This window comes from Aethina tumida, chromosome 1 (genome assembly GCF_024364675.1).
Source record: "Aethina tumida isolate Nest 87 chromosome 1, icAetTumi1.1, whole genome shotgun sequence".
Classification (NCBI taxonomy): domain Eukaryota; kingdom Metazoa; phylum Arthropoda; class Insecta; order Coleoptera; family Nitidulidae; genus Aethina; species Aethina tumida.
This window is the reverse complement of record NC_065435.1, coordinates 5,507,137-5,533,089: the sequence shown is the minus strand read 5'-3', so window position 1 is coordinate 5,533,089 and position 25,953 is coordinate 5,507,137. Positions and strand designations below refer to the sequence as shown.

At 26.5% G+C, this 25,953-nt stretch overlaps 2 protein-coding genes across 7 annotated transcripts in view; both read left to right on the top strand.

Moving 5' to 3' along the window:
* Positions 1 to 25,953, top strand: part of LOC109600242 (myosin heavy chain, cardiac muscle isoform-like) — a 46,739-nt gene that overhangs the window by 4,118 nt on the left and 16,668 nt on the right. The window lies entirely within an intron of this gene.
* The window catches only part of LOC109600250 (PRL-1 phosphatase), a 44,740-nt gene that overhangs the window by 16,174 nt on the left and 2,613 nt on the right, over positions 1 to 25,953 (top strand). Inside the window, exons 2-3 of one of the 6 annotated variants that reach the window (XM_020016378.2) lie at positions 8,199 to 8,402; positions 22,709 to 23,438. In XM_020016378.2, coding sequence (XP_019871937.1) covers positions 23,271 to 23,438 — 168 coding nt within the window. In that variant the 5' untranslated portion in view covers positions 8,199 to 8,402; positions 22,709 to 23,270. Of the gene's footprint in view, positions 1 to 8,198; positions 8,403 to 15,823; positions 15,946 to 15,979; positions 16,139 to 16,513; positions 16,672 to 19,839; positions 19,955 to 22,708; positions 23,439 to 25,953 lie in introns of those variants that run through there. The other 5 variants (XM_020016382.2, XM_020016379.2, XM_020016380.2 and 2 more) reach the window with 5 other exon arrangements.

Here is a 25,953-nt window from a genome sequence, read left to right as displayed (position 1 = left end):
ATGTCTTACGCCAAATATATTTGCCTCTTTACGTTTAAAATTAAATGCACTCAACGTCGGCACAAAAGTTTTCGATTATTAACGCCGAACGAAATCCGTCCGTCTCGATTCGTCTCCTGTGTGTTCATTCGGTCTGTCTAAAACGGCTGATAAAAAAAATAATTACGACCACTCCAGTATCTATTTATATCGGCGTGCATTCCAACAAAGTTCCCGTTATCAAAAATCCACGTCCACCGATAATTTATAAAGGCATACCGAGTCTATCAATGGAACGTTCGAAGTCTATTTTCGCGTAACTTTCTCCATACGACTTCTGCAACGATCACGTACAACAGTAATGCTGTTATCCTTGGTCACGCCATTTTATTTTTACATCTTAACAATGTTATACATAGTGGTCTTTTTGTTGTGTCGCACTAGTTGGGTGAAATTCACAATTATATCATCAACACACAGATCAGACGCAGCATCTCCTGCGGTTATCGTCAGGCAGTAACACAATACCTAGTTTAGCAATCAGCAACTATTTTAAATAATTAACAGATGTACGAGTTAATGACATCCAGCTCCTGGCTCCCGGCATTGTTTTATCCAAGATGCTGAGCACGTCCGTGCAGGTCAACGGGGTTACCAGCGACAATGGCAACTGGGCCGTCTAGTTCTGGTGACACAGTCAATTGTACAATTTTTTTTTTTTCTGTTATCTATTATTTTTTCTACCGCGAAGACCTTCGTTCGACTGCGGTATCTTATCTGTGTGTCCCGGGTGTGTTTACACTCACTTTACGTATAATACAGCATTTCGTGCAAATAACAGTGATTCATCGTCTTATTAGAAACTATTTATAAGTGTGTTTTTTTTTTTTTAATAATAAAAAAGCCCAGTAATCGTTTTGCTCGTATTGATTTGTCGGACCAGACAGCAATAATAAACGTTGGATGGGTTCTTTTCGTCATATTGTGTTCGTGGTCGATTCAGTTGACATTAATATTCTTGTCAATGTTTATAGTCACTTTTATAGATTATATGACGTCGGTTACTGTGAACTTTGCGAACGGCAATTACGTCTAACAATAAATATCACTATAAGAATATCACATGGAAATTGATTCACGACTATAAATGCTGTTTATTCAATATGAGTTTTATTTAATACAGAAATAAAAACTTAATGGTGGTTGATTCTCATTGGTAATTACTTGTCAATTAGTATTAATTTTGTATTATCTTTTTTGTGTTTATTTCAGTTTTTGTAAAAGAGAATAAAAAGACAATAGAATTCTCTTGTAATGGATAGTCTCTTATTATAAATTAATGTGATGGATGGACTTTCGCCTTTAATAAAAATAGTAATGATCCATTTTATCCGAATTTTATGATGGTGGGTTAATTAAACGACACTTCTAGTTCTTTAAATGATATTAATTAACAAATATATAAACAAAGTAAAATTACAGATTATTTTTAAACCGAAAATTCTCAAAATCTTTATAATTATCCACATAACTATCGATTTTCCTATTTATTTTAAAGAAATATTGTTTAACTAAAGAAGACATTACGATAATTATAAAAAACATCGTAGAATTTTGAAAATTTATTAAATTATCCACATAATTATTTTTTTTTTCTTATTCTTTAAACTAATTTTCTTATTTTCAAGAAATATCGTTTAACTAAAAAAGGTTTTTTGGTCTAAACAGTACGAAAATTATAATAAACGTATAGTTTTTAAAATTTAAAGATAATTATCATTTTTATATTCTCAGAACTATTATTTTTCTTACTTTGAAAAAAATATTGTATAGTTAAAGAAGGTTTTAAGGTTTTTACTCCAAAAAATCCAATATTTATAATAAAAATCAGATAATTTTCAAAATTCAATAAATATCCACATACTTATCTTTTTTCTTATTTTCAATACTATTATTTTAAACAAATACTGTATATTTAAAGAAATATTGTATATTTAAAGAAGATTTTTTGCTTTACACAATCATATATTTATAATAATCATTTTGTAATTTTCAAAATTTGATAATTATTCACTTCTACACCAAAAAATCTAATATTTACAATAAATAATTAACTTCTTTTTTGGTCTTCTTAGAAGTATTATTTTATTTATTCTGAATTAATATTGTATATAAATCAGATAATTTTCAAAACTATATTTTTTGATTATTTTAAAGAAATATTGTATAATCAAAGATTTTTTACTCCACACAATGAGATATTTATTATAATCATTGTATAATTTCTCAAATTTGATAATTATTCACACAATTACCGTTTTTTTGTTTTCTAAGAAGTATTATTTTACTTATTTGGAAGAATATTATATAGTTAAAGAAAGTTTTTTTTTCGAATAATCCAATATTTCCAACAAAAATCAGATAATTTTCAAAATTTGATAATTATCCACACAATATAATAAATAATCTTTTCTCTTATATTCAAGACTACTATTTATTTTATTTTAAAAAAATTGTATATTTAAAGAAGAATTTTTACTCTACACAAATAAATATTTATAATAAATATTTTGTGTAATTTTCAAAATTTGATAAATATTGACATAATTATCTTTTTTTCTTATTTTTGAAACTATTTTCTCATTTTAAATAAATTATAAAGAATTTTTTTTATTCTACACAATCTGCAATATCTATATTTATATTAAATATTGTATAATTTTTAAAATGTGACAATTATCCACATAATTATCATTTTTCTGTTTTTTCTGAACTATTATTTTACTTACTTTGAAAATATATTGTATAGTTAAAGAAGGTTTTTAACTCCAAAATATCCAATATTTATAATAAATATCATAAATTTTCAAAATTTGATAATTATTCACATAATTATCTTTTTTTCTTATTTTCGAAACTATTAATTTTTATTATTTTAAAGAAATATTGTATATTTAAAGAAGATTTTGACTCTACACAATCAATTAGACACATAATTATCACTTTTTTGTTTTCTCGGAACTATTATTTTACTTATTTTAGAAGAATATTGTATTTTTCTTCTTACTTTAAAGAAATATATATATATATATATATATATATATATATATATATATAGAAGATTTTTTAGTCTTTTCAAAATTATGAGTTTTTTTGTTTTCTCAGAACTATTATTTTAATTATTTTAAAAAATATTGTATAGTTAAAAAAGGTTTTTTATTCCAAATATTCACAATAAAAATCAGAAAATTATCCCCTGAATTACCTTTTTTCGATTACTCAGAACTATTATTTTGTTTATTTTTAAAAAATATCAGTACCATATTTTTAATAAACATCGCATAATGTTCAAAATTTGATATTTATCCACATATTTGTTCTTATTTTCAATGGTATTGTACTGCCTATTTTGAAAAAGTTTTTTTAAGATTTTTTATTTCAAAATAACCAATAATAATTATATATAATATGTACATAATTGTTAATTAATTATCACTAATAATTATCGTGGTGTTTTAATGAATAAATAAATAATTTATGTTCAAATCTTGATATTGTTTTAACCTAAACTTGAAATCCCTGTGACTAATTCTCGTTTATAATGACTAATTATTTGAGGGCCATTATAAATGAATTCTACTGTACATAATAAAACAAAAAATGCATTTATTGTAGATTTGTTGGTTTTAGATTAATAATTAGAGCAATAAAATATATATATGAATCGAAATAGGTCTTATTAAAATGTCTCCAACCTTACGCATGTTATTGCAACGTTTGATCAATGAGTCACCGTGCATAGGTTTTGATGTGATCTCACTCTTTCCTGCCCATTTAAAATTATATTGTTAATGAATTAATTTTAAGATTTAATCGTGTCTCTTTCCTGCCTTTTATCTTTTATAATGTCCGAAATCTCCGTGTTAATATGTTTTAATCTATTAATAGTTAAGCACGTTGAAACTTCCCATTATGGCATCAGATTTTAATGTTTTAACGTGTTAACTGCCTCAACATAAACATCTTTAAAGTGCAGATTACAAACTTAACTTATTTTAGTACGTGTAGAAAATAAACTATGTAAATGTCAGGAAAACATCATTATTTAACACCTAACGACGTTAATATAAACCGTACCGAATTGTTTTGGATCCAGCATCAAAAATAAATAGTTAATTAAAACGTTACTGAAAGCAAATTGAGTCATCGAATTATTTGCGTGCTCGAAGCAAGCCGCAAACCTGAGATTTCCATTTAATTGAAACCCAGAAGAATATCATTAAGTTCAGTGTGTGTGGACCTGAACGTAAAGTGATTAGGACGAAAATTGCGCCAGTACATTTCGTCGTCGACCCTTCAGCCAGAATCAATTTTGTTTGGTTATAATGGCGATGGTGTCGTTAAAACTATTCATCAGCTGATAAGACTTCATCGGACGGTGATTAACCAGCACGTGGGATCTAAAATTAATTCCCGCTGGCGATCAGTGTCAACTCTAATCTTGCTTAAACTGATGCTTGGTGGGCTCCATTCATCGGTCAGTATCTCGGGAAGACGTCGTGGCTGCGCCACGAAAATTGTGGCCATAAAATATCTGTCCCGGATATATTGGATAGGCATTTCCGTTTCGCATACGACTGAAGAATATTGAATATAAAAACACATAAAACGCACGGTGTGCACATTTTAATTTTAATCTACAAGGAATTGCACAATTTAATTTGATTGCAATGGATGGATTCGTTAAGCAGTTTATCTTTCGTACGTTTCCACATTGGCGGCAACCCGGTTATTTTTATTCTTAACCCATTTTACGGTTGCAAAATACGAAACACTCTTTGATTTATGCCGCTGCCGAGTCGGTCCGATTCATTTTTCAGCTTTCCATTCAACGGTGAAAGCATAAAGATGGCTTCCGCGTCGGATGTCCGAGGACTGCGACGGAATAGAACCTCGGAAAATCCAACTGAGCCGCTTTCGAGCATTAAATCTCTATTAGATGCTATCGGCTGAACTTCTGCTGCTTTTCACATTTTATAAGACGATTAGAGTGGTGAATGGTTCCGCGAATGGATGTCGCATAGCTGGAAATTGGATCGTGGTGTTTGATAATTAGGTCCGGGAAGCGGATTCGAGTTTCCGACATTCACGAGCTTCGAATGGATCATTTGATACTGTTTTCAATGCTGGAAACGTTGTTTCTAGGCTTTAGAGTTTGAATGGTGGAAAGGTCATGTGAAATTTAATTATTGGACTCATCGGGCCACGCAGTGTTTGGCTTCCTTGTAATATCAGGGACTTTTAAAGGATGATTTCTTTAAGGCATTACATCCTTTTATACTGGCTTTTCCAAGTCTTCTCCTAACCATTGTGGCACTGTCTACTTAATCAACTCTTATAGGCAAGAAAGCTGCTCACTTACTAGACATGTGTGGTTCGTCTAGATTAACTTTTTCAATTTCTAAAGAAGCAGTATATTCAATTAAACCAAGTTCGTTATTAATTTAAATGAAAAGTTATACTTTTGGACATGACTGTAAATTCCTGAAGTTGAGAAGCTCAATAAAACAACTAAAAATTGACTCAAACTGAGAATAAACTGTCCTGAAAATTGGACTTATGGGTCCACAGAATGTTTAACCAATTTTCTTCTTTGAAATATATGGTACTTCAAATGGATGGTTTTTATAGAACCTTACATCCTTTTAAACCAGCTTTTTCAAGTTTCCTCCTAATAGTTGTAGCAGTTTCTAGATCACCAACTTTTACAGACAAGGAAACACCTTTCCCAGACCTCTCTTCATTGCTAATACTGAAGACGTATGATTCGTCAGGATTAACTTATCAATTGTTAAATAAAAAATATCATTAAACGAAGTTCGTTATTAATTTACATGAAAAGATATATTTTTGGACATGACTGTAAATTTCTGAAGTTGAGAAACACAATAAAACAACTAAAAATTGACCCAAACTGAGAATAAAGCTGTCCTGAAAATGAGACTTATGGGTTCACAGAAAGTTTGACCTATTTTCTTCTTTGAAATATATGGTACTTCAAATGGATGGTTTTTATAGAACCTTACATCCTTTTAAACCAGCTTTTTAAGTTTCCTCCTAATAGTTGTAGCAGTTTCTAGATCACCAACTTTTACACAAAAGGAAACACCTTTCCCAGACCTCTCTTCATTGCTAATACTGAAGACGTATGATTCGTCAGGATTAACTTATCAATTGTTAAATAAAAAATATCATTAAACGAAGTTCGTTATTAATTTACATGAAAAGATATATTTTTGGACATGACTGTAAATTTCTGAAGTTGAGAAACACAATAAAACAACTAAAAATTGACCCAAACTGAGAATAAAGCTGTCCTGAAAATGAGACTTATGGGTTCACAGAAAGTTTGACCTATTTTCTTCTTTGAAATATATGGTACTTCAAATGGATGGTTTTTATAGAACCTTACATCCTTTTAAACCAGCTTTTTAAGTTTCCTCCTAATAGTTGTAGCAGTTTCTAGATCACCAACTTTTACACAAAAGGAAACACCTTTCCCAGACCTCTCTTCATTGCTAATACTGAAGACGTATGATTCGTCAGGATTAACTTATCAATTGTTAAATAAAAAATATCATTAAACGAAGTTCGTTATTAATTTACATGAAAAGATATATTTTTGGACATGACTGTAAATTTCTGAAGTTGAGAAACACAATAAAACAACTAAAAATTGACCCAAACTGAGAATAAAGCTGTCCTGAAAATGAGACTTATGGGTTCACAGAAAGTTTGACCTATTTTCTTCTTTGAAATATATGGTACTTCAAATGGATGGTTTTTATAGAACCTTACATCCTTTTAAACCAGCTTTTTAAGTTTCCTCCTAATAGTTGTAGCAGTTTCTAGATCACCAACTTTTACACAAAAGGAAACACCTTTCCCAGACCTCTCTTCATTGCTAATACTGAAGACGTATGATTCGTCAGGATTAACTTATCAATTGTTAAATAAAAAATATCATTAAACGAAGTTCGTTATTAATTTACATGAAAAGATATATTTTTGGACATGACTGTAAATTTCTGAAGTTGAGAAACACAATAAAACAACTAAAAATTGACCCAAACTGAGAATAAAACTGTCCTGAAAATGAGACTTATGGGTTCACAGAAAGTTTGACCAATTTTCTTTGAAATATCTGGTACTTCAAATGGATGGCTTTTATAGAACCTTACTTCCTTTTAAACCAGCTTTTCCAAGCCTCCTCCTAATAGTTGTAGCAGTTTCTAGATCACCAACTTTTACAGACAAGGAAACACCTTTTCCAGACCTCTCTTCATTGCTAATACTGAAAACGTATGATTCGTCAGGATTAACTTGTCTATTATTAAATAAAAAATAAATATTATTAAACAAAGTTCGATATTAATTTACATGAAAAGTTATACTTTTGGACATGACTGTAAATTCCTGAAGTTGAGAAACACAATAAAACAACTAAAAATTGGCCCAAACTGAGAATAAAGCTACCCTGAAAATTGGATTTATGGGTCCATAGAATGTTTAAACAATTTTCTTCTTTGAAATATCTGGTACTTCAAATGGATGGTTTTTATCCTTACATCCTTTTATTCAGCTTTTCCAAGTCCTCCTAATAGCTGTGGCAGTTCCTAGATCACCAACTTTTACCGAAAAGGAAACAGCTTTCTCAGATCTCCCTTCATTGCTAATATTGAAGATGTATGATTCGTCAGGATTAACTTATCAATTATTAAATAAAAAATAAATATCATTAAACGAAGTTCTTTATTAATTTACATGAAAAGTTATACTTTTATACATGACTGTAAATTCCTGAAGTTGAGAAGCTCAATAAAACAACTAAAAATTGACCCAAACTGAGAATAAAGCTGTCCTGAAAATTAGACTCATGGGTCCACACAATGTTTGACCATTCCTCTTCTGTGAAATACCTGAGACTTTAAAGGCATAGTTTCTTTAGTGTCTTACATCCTTTTGAACCAGCTTTTCTAAGTATTTTCCTAAAAGTTTTGATAATCTCTAACTCACCAACTTTTACAGACAAGGGAAACTGCCTTCCCAGATCTCGTTTCATTGCCAATACTGAACATACATGATTCGTCCAGATTAACTTTAACAACTGTTGAAGAAACAAAAAATACCATTAAACGAAGTACGTTATTAATTTACAGGAAAACCCATATTTTCGGACGCGACTGTAAATTCCTGAGAGAAGTCGAGAAGTTCAATGAGGCAAACTAGAAATCGGCCCGAGCCGGGATTAAATATTTTTAACCTGAGGACGCGTCAAAGAGGATCAAAAGAAACAAACATTAAATTTCCCCAGGCTCTTGAAACTGTTGAATTGGTTATTAAGCGACGAAATAGTTTTTCAGGTAAGAAAACGGGGGGCTGGGGGAGGGGGTGGTGTACGTACGCCCACAAACCGGGACACTTTGACATTAACGTTTCGCCCGCAACCCCGCCAAACAAATTCTGAAACCTCGAGTTGCAACGGGCCCCACGTGTAGGAGTTGTGTAGGAGAAAACACTTCAAATTGATTTTTCAACAAAGTAACACAAACTGACAAAGTTGATCGAATGGAGCCCGCCCCATTCCGAGAACCCACCACCAATTCGGAAAGTTTCCTCTATAATTTGAGTCCGCGGAAAATTCCCACATTTCCAGATACTGTCTCCGCTGTTGTTATATATCCTCCGCATTATTAATTACTAAACGTTCCATTAATTCGCCTATTCAATTACTGTAATACCGGGAAATACAGCTGGCGAACCGTATCGATTCAAAAATGGTTAATTAACCGACATACTTAAAATAATGGAGACACGTACAACTGTCATTGTAGACACGAAACAACAGGATCAAATATAATTAAGCCTCTATCGTAATTTATCTACGAACATTGCGACATTCACCATCTTATCTATTGTTGTAAAATATGTCCGAACATGATTGTTAAGATGGGGACGACGCTAATAAAAAAAGGGTTGTTTGTTGGAGAAAATGCCATAGTTGCGTCGATCGTCTATCCAGTTATTTGTTTTTCGTTTCAGCGGAGTGTTTGGAAGCCTATCCCCGTTTTATTCATCGATTCTTGTTCAGTTTACACATCTTATGTTCTATATTGGTTCAATTCCAGTCTGGTTCAGACGGGCGTAACTATGAATGCTTGTACTCTTCTAATATTACTATGGTTTTGCGTTTTGTTCGAGGATATTGCCCAGCTTCACTTTATTGTTTGGCTAATTGAGAGTTGTTTCTCGATGTTTGTTTTCAGGTTTGAAGTCGTTGTTTATTACATGGTGTGATTTCTTTTATTCGCAGGAAAGCCGTCGTTTATATAGGTCAGAAATCTTCTGGAGTATTGTGTTTGACGATCTCAATTAATTTTTTATAAATATATTGGCTTCATCAATTATCTATTCGTAAATAAGTATTCCTTGTTCCATGGATTTTTATATTTATCAACAATTTTGAAGATCTGTCAACAATTCTTTAAGAATCTTCGATGAGATTGACAGTTTTCTTAAATTTTCTATTATATTTGTGACTTTTCAAAAGCAAATTGTGTAGAATATTGTCAAATGGACAACTGGTAACATCAAAAATTGATAAAATTCTATAGAAATTCATCTATTCGTAAATAATTATTCTTTATCCAATGGATTTTTATATGTATCAACAATTTTGAAGATTTATACAATAATATATACTCAAAAATAATTCATTTTATCCTTCATCAACTCTTTAAGAATCTTCGATGAGATTGACAGTTTTCTTGAATTTTCTATTATATTTGTGACTTTTCAAAAGCAAATTGTGTAGAATATTGTCAAATGGACAACTGGTAACATCAAAAATTGATAAAATTCTATAGAAATTCATCTATTCGTAAATAATTATTCTTTATCCAATGGATTTTTATATGTATCAACAATTTTGAAGATTTATACAATAATATATACTCAAAAATAATTCATTTTATCCTTCAACAACTCTTTAAGAATCTTCGATGAGATTGACAGTTTTCTTCAATTTTCTATTATATTTGTGACTTTTCAAAAGCAAGTTGTGTAGAATATTGTCAAATGGACGACTGGTGACATCAAAAATTGATAAAATTCTATAGAAATTCATCTATTCGTAAATAATTATTCTTTATCCAATGGGTTTTTATATGTATCAACAATTTTGAAGATTTATACAATAATATATACTCAAAAATAATTCATTGTATCCTTCAACAACTCTTTAAGAATCTTCAATGAGATTGACAGTTTTCTTCAATTTTCTATTATATTTGTGACTTTTCAAAAGCAAGTTGTGTAGAATATTGTCATATGGACGACTGGTGACATCAAAAATTGATAAAATTCTATAGAAATTCATCTATTCGTAAATAATTATTCTTTATCCAATGGATTTTTATATGTATCAACAATTTTGAAGATTTATACAATAATATATACTCAAAAATAATTCATTGTATCCTTCAACAACTCTTTAAGAATCTTCAATGAGATTGACAGTTTTCTTCAATTTTCTATTATATTTGACTTTTCAAAAGCAAGTTGTGTAGAATATTGTCATATGGACGACTGGTGACATCAAAAATTGATAAAATTCTATAGAAATTCATCTATTCGTAAATAATTATTCTTTATCCAATGGATTTTTATATGTATCAACAATTTTGAAGACTTATACAGTAATATATACTCAAAAATAATTCATTTTATCCTTCAACAACTCTTTAAGAATCTTCGATGAGATTGACAGTTTTCTTCAATTTTCTATTATATTTGTGACTTTTCAAAAGCAAGTTGTGTAGAATATTGTCATATGGACGACTGGTGACATCAAAAATTGATAAAATTCTATAGAAATTCATCTATTCGTAAATAATTATTCTTTATCCAATGGATTTTTATATGTATCAACAATTTTGAAGATTTATACAATAATATTTGCTCAAAAATAATCCTTTTTGTCGTTCAACAACTCTTCAATTTCTGATAGATATTTTATTAAAAACTTTATTATAAACCATTGATTGGAAATGTATTAACAATTTGTAAGACTTCTATGGTATTATTGGGTCTACAATAATCCTTTAAATATTTCAAGAAGTTTTGACACTCTTCAGTGCCTTTAATAGTCTTCTTTTGACGTAACAGGAGCACTTAAAATTGAACAATATTTCTGCAACCACAGAAATCTTTTCAAGGTGATTTTCAACTAAGATTGATAACAGTAGACCTATCATCTTTGTTTACTTTGTACAGTGAGATGATGAAGGAATTTGTCTTAATATAAGAAACAGCTTTTTCCTTTCTTTAAATATAGTGTAACACAATAATTCAATCCGCATCATTTATTTACAAATTCTAATTATAGCTATGAAATAAATCGTATTGAATTTATTTAAGTATTTCTAATTTTGTTTAGAACATTTTAGAGTTAATTAGCTAGTTTTAAACTCAATAATAACTCCATCGGTATCATGTTTCAACAGTTTTCCAATTTTGTTGCGGGTTAAAAAAGCTGTGGAATATTTTAAACTATTGATTGCTGTATTAATTAAATTTTTATGATAGAAAAGCTTAAAAATAATTCTTTAATTCTTTCAATAACCTTGACAGAGTTCGCATTACTAGAAGTGACAGAAAACAGCCTTCCTTTCATCAAATTTGCTGCAACACAATAATCCAATCCGCATTATTCAAATTTCTCTTTGCATACCGTCACAAATTCTATCTCATTCAATAGTTACTAGGGACTTATTGTGTTTAATTCAACAATGGCTTTGCTACCTGTACATTCCGAAAATAGATAGTTTGGATAATTACGAAATTTTATCACCGCCATCAACATCCTTTAATCGCAATCTAATCGACGGGTGATAAAGTGACAATTTCGGCAAATAAAATCCATCGACGTGAACCCGTTACACACATTTCCCCCGACACCATAGAAATCAGCATTGAATCGACGAGTGTTGCGTCACACTGAAAGTTTCGTAATTATAATTGGGATTACCAATTGGTACTATTTATAGACATACAAGGGCGGATAGAAAAGCGTCACTTTATAACATGTACAATTACATTACCGCCATTTCAAGGCGTGGGACGTGCAATCGCGAATTTTTAAAAGTTATCCATGTCGAAAAAGATTACACGTGTATTATTAGCGATAACGAAACGATGTACTATATATATATATATATATATATATATATATATATATATATATATAAATTTATTGGGACAAAGAAAAGTTTCTTTGAACGTGACATCAAATTGGCACGTTTAATAGAATTGTTGTGAATTTAGGTGCGGGTGCGCCGCAAGGGTCATATAACTCCCAAGGTTTTAATTTATTAATTGTTTGGCTTGACGCCAAATTGATCTGAATCGGAATATTGTTGTGGTGTTGTCACGTGTATTTTGGAAGAAATTTTCAAAATTAATTTGACTGGCAACAATTAAATTGGCTTCATCAGTTTGAATCGTTGCAAATTACTCGTCGTTATGTTATTTTATTATTTTGCTTTGGAACTCTGAAAACTCATTAATTGGGTTAGGTTAATTAATGTTGTTAAGTTCTTGGTTGGCACCTCGTCATTCACTTATTTTATTAACTGACTTGGATTAAAATTCTTGTGATGAAGTTAATCGAGTCCTTTAATTCTTATTGTTTTATTGCCTTCGAATATTTTCCTTCGGTTAGAATTTCCCATTGTGGATGGTGATTTAAGATTTTCAATTTTGCTTTGATTATTGTGGTCTTAATTAATTTTAAATCCAAAAATAATCTACCAACTTGATTCACTTTATAAAGGTTGTTGGTTTTGATCCAGTTTTCTGTTATCTTTGTGGTTTTTAAAAAAGGAAAACGTATGGAATGTTGACAACTTGACGATTTACCAAAATTACGAAATTTGTCTTTTATTATTTTGATCTTAATCAACAATTTTGCTCTAAAATATCACACCTTTATAAAGGTTGTTACTTTTCATCAATTTTCTATTTTTTTATAAATAACTAATGTATAGAATGTCGTCATCAAAAATTGATGAAACTCGCAAATTTAATTAAGTATATAAATGTTTTAATTTCTATTAGTTTTCAATTGGATTCAGGATATTTTTTAAATAAGTATAAAGAAAGTTTTCAATCTACCGATTTACGTTATCTACAAAAATTGATAAGATTCACTTGATTTTAAATAAATATGACTTATTCCAAGAATTTTGCCTTTATCATTTTGATTTTTATTAATTATTTTGCTCATAAAGAATCTTATACAAAAATAAGCTTGATTGATTGATTTGATTAGCTTTATAAAGGTTGTTTGTTAATTTGACTCAGTTTTCATTATTGAATTCAGATTAAAAAGAATAAATATATGAACTATTGTTAATTTGACGATTGACGATATCATTAAAAATTAACAACTTGAATGAATATTCCTTATTCGAAAAATTTTGTCTTTTGGATTTTGATTGATTTTTATCAATAATTTTACTTGAAAATAATCTTCTATCCAAAAACAACTTTCCAATTTGATTAACTTTATAAATACTATTATTTTTTTACCACTTTTTCTGTTGAATTTGGGATTAAAAAAATAATAAAATGTACTGTATGTTTACAATTTAACGATTGACATTATCATCAAAAATTGATTCAAATGAATATTCCTTATTCCAAAAATTTTTTGTCTTTGTGATTTTGATTTTTATCAATAATTTTGCTCAAAAATAATCTTCTATCGAAACACAACTTCCCCATTTGATTAACTTTATATATATATTATTAATTTTTACCAGTTTTTCTGTTGAATTTTGGATTAAAAAATAATAAATTGTACAGAATGTTTTCAATTTGACGATTGACATTATCATCAAAAATTGATGATTCCCTTAATTACAAATTGATTTACCTTATTTTAAGAGTTTTGTCTTTAGGATTTTAATTTTTATCAATAGTTTTGCTTAAAAATGATCTATCCAAAAACAACTTCCAAATTTAATTAACTTTAAAAATATTGTTAATTTTTACCAGTTTTTCTGTTAAATTTGGGATTAAAAAAATAATAAATTGTACGGAATATTTTCAATTTGACGATTGGCACTATCATCAAAAACTGATGACTCTCTTGATTTTAAATTGATTTATCTTATTTTAAGAGTTTTGTCTTTATGATTTTAATTTTTGTCAATAATTTTGCTTAAAAATGGTCTTCTATCCAAAAACAACTTCCCAATTTGATTGACTTTATAAATATTGTTAATTTTTATCAGTTTTTCTGTTGAATTTGGGATTAAAAAAATAATAATAAAATGTACTGAATATTTTCAATTTGACGATTGACATTACCATAAAAAATTAATGACTCCCTTGATTTCAAATTGATTTACCTTATTTTAAGAGTTTTGTCTTTAGGATTTTAATTTTTATAAATAATTTTGTTTAAAAATGATTTTCTATCCAAAAACAACTCCCCAATTGGATTAAATTTATAAATATTATTAATTTTTACCAATTTTTTTGTCGAATTTGGGATTAAAAGAAATAATAAATTGTACAAAATGTTTTCAATTTGACGATTGACGTTTTATAATCAAAAATTGATAAGACTCCCTTGATTTCAAATTAATATACCTTATTTGAAGAATTTTGTGTTTATGATTTTAATTTTTATCAATAATTTTGCTCAAAAATAATATTTTACCCAAAAACTCAGTTTCATAATAAAGGTTGTTACTTTTTAACAGTTTTCTATTAAATTCAAGATTAAAATAAATAAATTGTAATATTGTCAATTTAAAGATTGATGTTGTCATCAAAAAAACCCATCTGATTTTAAATAAATATTCCTTATTTATATAGTCTTTTATCCAAAATTAACTCACCAACTTAATAAGATTTATAAAAGTGTTACTTTTCACCAGTTTTCTATTGATTAAAAAAATTGATTCACGTTTTCATTAAAAATTGATAATTTATGTTAATCTAACAACTTGATCAACTTTATAAAGGTTAATAATTTTGGCCTGTTTTATGTAATTTAGATTATTAAAAAATAACTTGATTTTAAATAAATATTCTTTATTCCAAAAATTATGTTATTTTAATTAAAATCGTTTTAATTTTTGCTAAAAAATAATCCGTAAAATATCAGTATTTATTTTTACGGATTATTGTGACCATAAAATTGACCGATTCCATATAAATTTGTAGGTAAAAACGTGATCGTACCACGGTATGTTTTGTAATTTGAAATGTGAAGTCGGTGCAATATAAATAAACGGTTTATTGGTGAAAGGTAATAAACCTGACTGGTAACTCCGGCCTAAGTAATTAGCTCTTCAGCCTTTTATTACTATGTAGATACTTTATAACTTCTGTCCTCCGGCGAATTCCTTTCGTTAATTTTACTTGAAACGTGCAGATCAGCAGTCATATTGTACGGTGATGGTGGATTAATAGCATTTTTATTGCTATCTAATGTTTACTCAGTGATAATCGCAACCAAAAACATTGAATCCAACCCATAATTTTCACACACAAGTCGTGTATCATTTGGCAAACGTTCGTGTTTAAAATTTCTTTTAAATATACACGGATCCTTTAAATAATCCAAGCTTGTGACTTAACGAAAACGTAGAGCCGGGAGCACAATAAGTCACAGTGCAAATTGCGAGCTTTTTGACTGAATTGGTCAAAGGCCCAAAGGTGGGAGGCGATTGTGGGGTGGGGCGGCTAGAGCTGTTTTCAGTTGACAATTGACAGTGTTTTGAACACATTTCGAAATAGCGTGTACGAAAACTCAAATGCTGTGATTATTATATATAGTGATAAAAATATTATTTACGTCGCTAAAAATATTTTGCTTTCCGTCCGGTGTGGGTACGTTATTGAATTTAAAAATTTTTTGAATGACAACAAGCATCACAGTCTCAAAAATAGAGTCCACCACACCACGTGAAAATTTTGTTTTTGTCCGCTACGCACAACTTATATTTTTATTTATTTTATTTGTTTCCATTTGAGACGTTTGTAGTGTAATTTCGGTGATCAGTGGCACATTACAAATTCGAAGGTAACACATAAGTTGCACCAATTAATTTCGATCATCTTTTGTGTGGCTATTAGAACCAGTGCCGACATTATCAACGTCAGGCACACCAGAAACTAATATCAGTTAGCAAAATTAACATGTAGCGTATAATTATTTTACTGATTGAAGGTGACATTGATTCAGAGTGTAATAGTATTGTATTTATACAGTCGGTTGGTTTTGGCATAAATTCAAACATTTCTGGGAGGGTCATTGTTGGAAAACGGTGCGGGTGTTGTATGGCGATAAATTCGTACCGAATTTAGGTTTTGTGCGCGGAAAATATTGGCAAGCACCGTTGATAACATCAATATTTGTTTTTCGTGTTACGTTTATTTTTATTTTGAACACTCGGCTCTATTAATTGTTGTTAGCTCTTACAACCGTTTGTTTATGTTGTGGCACTTTTCATTCTTCAAATATTTAATCTTTGTTTGTCATCACCAACATCAACATCAACAAGAATTTTGCTTAAAATAATCCGGTATCCAAAAATAAGACACCAACTTGATTAGGTTTGTAAAGGCTGTTAATTTTAACCAGTTTTTTATTATTTGTATTTTTAAAATTGCTTATTATAGTATCAAATCGACATTAAACGTTAATTTTAAATAAATATTCTTTATCCTAGGACATTTGATTTAATCATTTTGGTCTTTTACAACAATTTTGCTCAAGTAGCCTTTTATAGAAAAATGACCCACTAACTTGATTTTTGTTTGTATCATTTTGATCTTGATCAACCATTTTACTCAAAAATAAATCCGTCAAGTTTATTAGTTTTATAGGGGTTGTTATTTTTCACCAATTTTCTATTATTTTTGTGATTAATGTTATCATCAAAATTTGCTAAAATTCACTTAATTTTAAATAAAATTTTACTTTCATCATTTTGTGCTTTATCAACTTCAAATCAAAAAATGACCACCAACTTTATTTTGATTTTTAACGTTTTGATTTTTATCAACAATTGGTTAGCTTCGTAAAGGTTGTAGCCTTTCATCTATTTCCTGTTATATTTGTGATTACTCAAATAAATAAATAAATAAATAAATAAATATTTATTATAGAATATTGTCAAATTGACATTTAATGTCATCATCAAAAATGGATAAAACTCACCTGATTTTAAATAAATATTTATTATTTGAGGAATTTTCTTTTTATTATTCTGATCTGCAACAATTTTGCGCAATAATAGTCCTTTATCCAAAAATAATACGTTTATTTTTGCTTTTATAATTTTGATATTTGATATTTATTAACAATTTTACTCAAAAATAACTCCTGACCTTAAAAAACACTCCAACTTGGTTGGCTTTATAAAGATTGTTACTATTCACTCATTCTTTCGTATATATGTTTTTTCAAAAAAATTAAATGTATAAAATATTGTCAAAAAATGTCAATTAACATCATCATCAAAAATGGATAAATATACCTGAATTTAAATAATATTCGTTATTTTGCTTTTTAACAACAATTTTGCTGAAAAAATAGTCCTTTATCTAAAAATAATCCAACAATTTTATTCAAAAATAACTCTACAATTTGGTTAGTTATAAAGATTCTTACTTTTCATCTATTTTCTGTTGTTATTTTTCGAAAAAATTAAGTATTTAGAATTTTGTCAAAAATTGTCAATTGACGTCATCATCAAAAAATGGATAAACGTTACTTGATTCTAAATAAATATTGGTTATTTCAGGTATTTCTTTTTTATCAGCATAATCTTTAACAACAATTTTGCTCAAAAAAAGTTTTTTATCCAAAAATAAGCTAGTTAACTTTTTTTTTTGGATTTTATCGTTTTTATCTTTATCAACAATTTTACTCATAAATAATTCGTGTTTCTAAAATAACACTAGAATTTAGTTAGTTTTATAAATGTTATTACTTTTCACCCATTTTCTGTTATATTTTTGATTTTTCAAAATAATTAAGTATTTAGAATTTCGTCAAAAATTGTCAATGGACATCATCATCAAGAAATGGATAAAAGTCACTTAATTTTAAATAAATATTCATTATTTCAGACATTTCTCTTTTATCATTTTAGTCTTTTTAACATTTTTGCTCAAAAATAGTTCTTTATCCAAAAATAACTCATCAACTTCATTTTGGCTTTTATCGTTTTTATTTTTATCAACAATTTTACTCATAAATAATTCTTGTTCCTAAAATAACATTAGAATTTGGTTAGCTTTATAAAAGTTGTTACTTTTCACCCATTTTCTGTTATATTTGTAATTTTTCAAAATAATTAAGTACTCAGAATTTTGTCAAAAGTTGTCAATTGACGTCATCATCAGAAATGGGTAAAAGTCACATGTTTTTAAATAAATATAGTTATTTCAAGTCATTATTTATCACTATTTTATATTATTTTATTGTTTCACAGTACATTATTAAGTGTTAAATACACAATTCGAAACATTTTTAAATTATTCTAAAAACTCATTAATCGGATTCAATTAATTAGAATTAAAATTCTTCGTTTTTATTAATCAAACTTAAATTAAAATTCTTGTAATAAAGTTAATTAAGTCCTCTTATTCTTATTGTTTTATTGCCTTCAAATATTTTTCTTTAAACACAATTTCTTCTCATTATAAATGTGAAGTAAATCGTGATTTAAATATTTCAGTTTTGCTTTGATCATTGTAATGCTAATTAATTTTAATCCTAAAAGTAACCCATCAACTTGATTTGTTTTATAAAGGTTTTTTTATCCAGTTTTTCATTATATTTGTGGTTCTTAAGGAAAGGGATATGGGCAGAATGTTGTCAATTTGACGATGGACGTTATCAAAAATTGGCAATTATTTTATAATAAATAAATATTCTTTATCCCAAGAATCAATAATAATTTTCACCAGAGTTGCATTGAATTCAATAATAATAAATTTCTATAATACAGTAAAATCACTATTGACGTTATCAAAAACTCATCTGATTTCAAATGAACATTCCTTATTCGAAGTATTTTCCTTTTATCAAGTGGAATTCCGCTCAGTATTTATTATTTCCTGCAATCGTTTGTTTATGTCTGTGCCACCTTTCGTTCTTCAAACATTTCGCCCTCCCCAGTTCCCTAAGCTACACAAAACTGGAAACTTGATCTCCTCCAATCCAACCCTTAATTTCTCATTAACTTTCCGCCGCCTCGTTTTATTTGATAACAATCTGGATCTTGCAGGCGTAATTGTTCAGCATTGACACCAGTAGGTGTTAATTCGTAAACATCGATTATTAATTACTGAGGTCAGGGAGTGCTTAAATTGGTCTGAAACTGCTTCAAATTATATCTATTAGTCAGCATACATGTCAAATTCGTGGAACAATCTATTTAACGTGTCAATTATTGCGACGCTAGTATATGAATTAGATGAAGGCAATTCGCCCTTTGTATGAAGGTCCGTTAATTATTCCCAATAAACTCCCCCGTGTATTTTATTATTAATGTTATAGATTTAGTTGAACGGGACAAAGGAATAATTTCTTCAATTTCAGCTAGACGACAATTAAATACTGACTTACAGGCGACTGTTATCGATAAAAATTTGTAAGAGACGTGTCTTTTAAAATAAATCGACGATATTGTGTTGTTTTGCGTTGGGAGATCTGATATATAAAAGGCCTGCAACTGCAATTTACACTCCAGTCTTGATTTGCGTTCGCGTTGTTTAAAGTGTCGTCTGCGATTGAGTCTTGTCGAAGTCGATGTTGCTTACGCACTTTTCCACTTATTCCGTTTTTCATTTGCTTCGATGCTCAGTGCTCATTACCGCCTAATACGTAAGGATTAATCATATTTAAAATTAAATTTGTGAATTAATTATTTATTTTATTAATTAATTTATGTTAATACAATAATATTGAGATAACTTTTAATTAATAAACATTGTTAAAATAACGAATTTCTGCGTAACATAAACAAAATTGAAATACGAACTTTTATATTATTTCAACATTACTGTTATTAAATTTGTAATTATTTACAAATTACTAATGCTATGTTGAATTTTATTATAACCATTTGAAGTTAATAAAATCTATTTAATATAAAAATAATTAAGATATTAATATATTTAGAAATGACCGTTATTAAATGTTATGATAATGTGAAATAATTGGACTTCTATGAAGATGACGAATTTCTATGTAATATGTATAAAAAATAAACTAGATAGAATCTATGTTATCTTTAGTGTTTCAGTATTATTGTTATTAAATTTAAGTTTATAAATTTCTAGTTATATATTGAAATTCTTTCTAATAATTTTAAATCAATAAACTTTTTTTCAATTTAATGATGAATTTCTATTATTAATATTACAAATAATTTTTTTTGTTATTTTTATTTTATACTGAATGTATTTATAATAATTTGAAATCAATTAACTTATAAAAATGATCAATTTCTACGTATTATAAACAATTTTTTATTATTTCAATATTTATAAATTAATAATTTTATATTGAATAGATATAGATTTATAATAATTTGAAATTAACAAACTTGTGAAAATGATAAATTTATACATATTATCAATAAAATTATGTTATTTCTATATTATTTCAATATTTATAGTTAATAAATTTATATTTATAAATTAATAATTTTATATTGAATATTTTTATAATAATTTGAAATAAAGAAATTTGTGAAAATGATAAATTTCTATATGTTATGAACAAAATTAAGTTAATTATTATTATTTCAATATTTATAGTTAATAAATTTATATTTACAAATTAATAAGTTTATATTGAAAATACTTATAACGATTTGAAGTCAATAAACATGTGAAAATGATCAAATAATTTATTTTTTTTTTATTTCATTATTTATCATTAATAAATTTATATTTATAAATTAATAATTTTATATTAAATATTTTATAATAATTTCCAAATCAACAAACTTGTGAAAATTATAAATTTCCACATATTATGAATAAAATTATGTTATTTCTATATTATTTCAATATTTATTGTTAATAAATTTATATTTATAAATTAATAATTTTATACTGAATAATATTTTTATAATAATTTAAAATAAAGAAACTTGTGAAAATGATAAATTTCTACATGCTGTGAACAAAATTAAGTTAATTATAATTATTTCAATATTTATAGTTAATAAATTTATATTTACAAATTAATAATTTAATATTGAAAATACTTATAACGATTTGAAATCAATAAACATGTGAAAATGATCAAATAATTTGTTACTTTTTTTTATTTCATTATTTATCATTAATAAATTTATATTTATAAATTAATAATTTTATATTAAATATTTTATAATAATTTCCAAATCAACAAACTTGTGAAAATTATAAATTTCCACATATTATGAATAAAATTATGTTATTTCTATATAGTTTCAATATTTATAGTTAATAAATTTATATTTATAAATTAATAATTTTATACTGAATAATATTTTTATAATAATTTAAAATAAAGAAACTTGTGAAAATGATAAATTTCTACATGCTATGAACAAAATTAAGTTAATTATAATTATTTCAATATTTATAGTTAATAAATTTATATTTACAAATTAATAATTTAATATTGAAAATATTTATAACGATTTGAAATCAATAAACATGTGAAAATGATCAAATAATTTGTACAAAATTATATTATTTTTTCATTATATATGTATACATTCAAAATTTTACATTGAATATATTAATAATAAATTGAAATAATGAAAATTCTGTAATTTCTTTTTATTTCAATATTTACGGTTAATAAATTTATATATTAATAATTAATATATTTATAATAATCTTATTTTATAAAAATTATAAATTTGTAAATATTATAAACAAAATATTGATATTTTTATTTATTTCAATATTTTTATATTTATATAAGTTATAGTTTTATATTGAATATAATATAATAATTTGTAATTAATAAAGTTATGTAAATAATAAATTTCTACGTATTATAAACAAACTTATGTTATTTTTTCAATGTTTCTATACTATGATTATTTAGATTTATATTTATAAATGACTAATTCTATATTTATAATCTTTCTAGTAATTTGAAGTCAATGAACTTTTGTAAAAATGACGAATTTCTGTGTAGTATAAACAAAATGATGTTTTTTGTATCATTTTAGCAATAAAATAATTAAATTTATATTTATATGTTACTAAACATGTTTTTGTAAAAATGATTAATTGTAATATTAACAAAATCAATTATTCAACATTGTAAAGAACGAAAATTTGAAACTCATAAAAGTTATTTAAAATAAAACATATTATTATTATTATGAGAAAAAAATAAAATTTTATAAAAATTATGCTAATATAATGTAAAAAATTAGTAGTATTTATTATAACAATAAATTATAATAAATATGATAGGAAAAGTTTCATTATTATTGCCATTAAATTTATATATAATATAATTATATTAAAAGCAATAAACAGTTGAAAGTATGACAAATTAATATGTAAAAATAGAATTAATTTATATGGTACTAAAAACTAACGAGATTTTCTATTGTTTCAGTACTTTGGTGAGACAGTGCTCGCATACATGGAGTTCCATTTGGACAGCTCAGAATACTGCCAGGCCCAACACAAATAAATTCGAAAAAAAGGGAGGACAAATAGCGTATTTTGAAACAATTGAATTTAGTCATTTGTATATTATTGCCACCGTATTGTATTGGAAATTTACCTCATCGAAAGCCAAATAACAAAACAGCTTGTTTAAACTACTTAAAATTGAGTTTAACGTCAAGTAGTCGTAGATTCATTTGAGTTCTTCCCTGAATTTTTTCAGAAGCATATCAACTACAAATTAGTGTATATAAAAGTAAAAGTTCTAACTACAAACTAACATACACATTAACTTGTTTAAAAGACTGAAGTATTTCTCTATTATATATTATTTTTCCTAAAAACAGATCCCTATAAATTTAAAACAAAATAAAAAAAAACTTTAAAAATATTTTAAATAAACGTTCAGTATAAAAAGAAGAAGGAACAGAGAACAAGAACAGATTAGAAACCCAGTGATAATAGGAAAAAAAAAGGATATTTAACTGAAGGAGGCATCGAAAAAAGTTATGATCACTAGTGTACACAATTCGAACGCGGGCCAGGTTGCACCTATAAACATTGCAGCCATGCGCCAAAAGGACATAAGACCCGCCGCTGCCGAGATTGAGCACAAGGGCTTCAAGTTCCTCATCACTGACAGGCCTTCCGACCAAAATATACACCTGTATATCCAGGTAAGGCACCCCCGTCACCTCCTTGGCTTATACATCCCCCGCTATTTTCTTTTGTACAAATGTGTCACGATTTTTTCCATTCAAGCTGCGGCGATTCGTGGTGTAGTCACACTGATAAATAATTATGTGCGTTGTTTTATCACTATAAATGTCGTTATCCATTTTAAAATTAGATAAAACATGTTTGTCACTTGTGCTACTCATGTACGATTTAATATTTTTTCCTTTTATATTTTTTACAAGGTTGTATGTACACTTAATTTTATCTAAAATAGCAATTTCGATCGATAATTTATTTTTTCTTTCGTGCTTAGATTTTTTAGATAAAATATTGACTGACTTATTTTCTCAGAATATGCAAATTGTTCATTAAAATTTTTTAAATCAATTAATTTGTCAGCAAAAATTTTAATACGTTATTACATTTTTTTATTTATTATGTGTTTTAGGTGAAATATTGATTTACTTTCCCCAGAATACATAAATTGTTTCCCAAAATTCATTAGTTTCCATCGATTATCATTTAATTCATTTTTATTTGCCAGAAACTATTTGTTGGGTTTTTAATATAAAATATTGATTTACTTTCTCAGAATATACTTAATTTTATCATTATCGATAATCAATTATTTTTTTTATTAAAAAAAAATAAATATTTTCTTGGAATATACAAATTGGTCAATTTATTTTGGTTTTTAAAAACGTTTTTTTCTTCTGTTTTTTTAATGGAATATTGACTTACTTTTCAATAATACACAAATTGTTCTATACAATTCTTAAATTCAGTTGATTATTTATTTATTTTTATTTGCAGGGAAGCTTTGTCTGTTATTTCATGTTTTCTATGTAAAATATTGACTTAGGTTCTCAGAATACACTTAATTTTATTTAAAACAGACTATGACTTGTTTGCTTATTTTATTATCTTTTTGCTTAGAATATACAAATTGTTCAATAAAATCTATGTTATCTAAATCGTTTTTTATATTTCTTATGTTTTTTTATATAAAATATTTGACTTACTTGCCTAGACCACAAAAAATCTGTAAAATTCTTTAATTTATCAATTAATTCACGTTTATTTTTTTCCATTTCTTGAGTTTTCTAATTAAAAAAAAAATAAAACTAAATTTGTCAATCTATTTAGGTTGGTAAAAATCTTACTTTTTTATATTTCTTATGTTTTCTATATAAAATATTTGTTTTACTTTCCTAGAACACACAAATTCTTCTGTAAAATTCTTTAATTCAGTCGAATATTAATTAATTCACGTTTATTTAAAAGCTTAGTCTTTTTTTTTTGCAAAACAGACAGAATCTTTTTTATTTCCATTTCTTTCTGTCTTTTATTGCTTAATAAAGTATTAACTTAAAAGTGAGTTCACTACAAATGGAATATACAAGTTGTTCATTCAACCCAATTGATTTATTTTGGTTTATAAAATCTTTTGTTTATATTTCTTATGTTATGTAGGTAAAATAATGACTTACTTTCCTAGAATTCCCAGTTTGGTCTGAAAATTTATTTAATTCAATCGATTATGAATTTATTTTGATTTGCAAGAAAGCTTACTCATTTTTTTCCATTTCTCGAGTTTTATATTTAAAATATAGACTTAGATTTCTAGAACACATTTAATTTTATCTAAAACAAATAAGATTGTTTTTTATTCTCGTTGATAATTTATTTATTTATTTCTTTTTATTTGTTTTTAGATAAATTATTAACTTATTTTTTTGGAATATGCAATTGGCTCATTAAAATCGAATTGATCGACAATTTGTAAAAATCTTATTTTATATTTCTTAAACTTTAACTTCAATTTTAATTGAAAATTTTTTCCAATTTTTGATTTCTTAAATATTGCCTTACTTTTGTAGAATTCACTTAATTTGTTTAAAACTTCTCTTTGTTATTTCCATAAATATTTTTATGGAAATATACAACTTATTCATTAAAATTCATCAATTCAATTTGGATTGGAGAAATCTTGTTTCTTATACCCTATTTTTAAGTAAAATAGTGACTTTTTCTGTAAATTATGTAAAAAAATATTTGTCTATTTTAGATAAAATAAATGTATTCTAAAACTTATTTAACTTTATTAATTTTTTATATTATTTTCATTTGAAAGAATCCTTAGTCGATTTTTTTCCGTTTCTTACGTTGTTTGGATAAAATATTTACTTGTTTTCTTAAAATGCAAAGATTATTCATTAAAATTATTTAATTTTCATTTGCAAGAACCCTTAGTCCATTTTTTCTAGTGTCTTGTCTTGTTTTGATAAAATATTTCCTTGTTTTCTTAAAATACACAGATTAATCATTAAAATTATCTAATTAGATTAATTGTTAATTAATTTCTGTTTGTACGAATTCCCAGGATAGCTTTATTTATTTCAATTTGAGACAAAATATTAACGTATTTTTCTAGAATTTATAATTTAATAAATATTTTTAATTAGATTAATTAATAATTCATTTTTATTTGTAAGAATAAAATTTTCTACATTC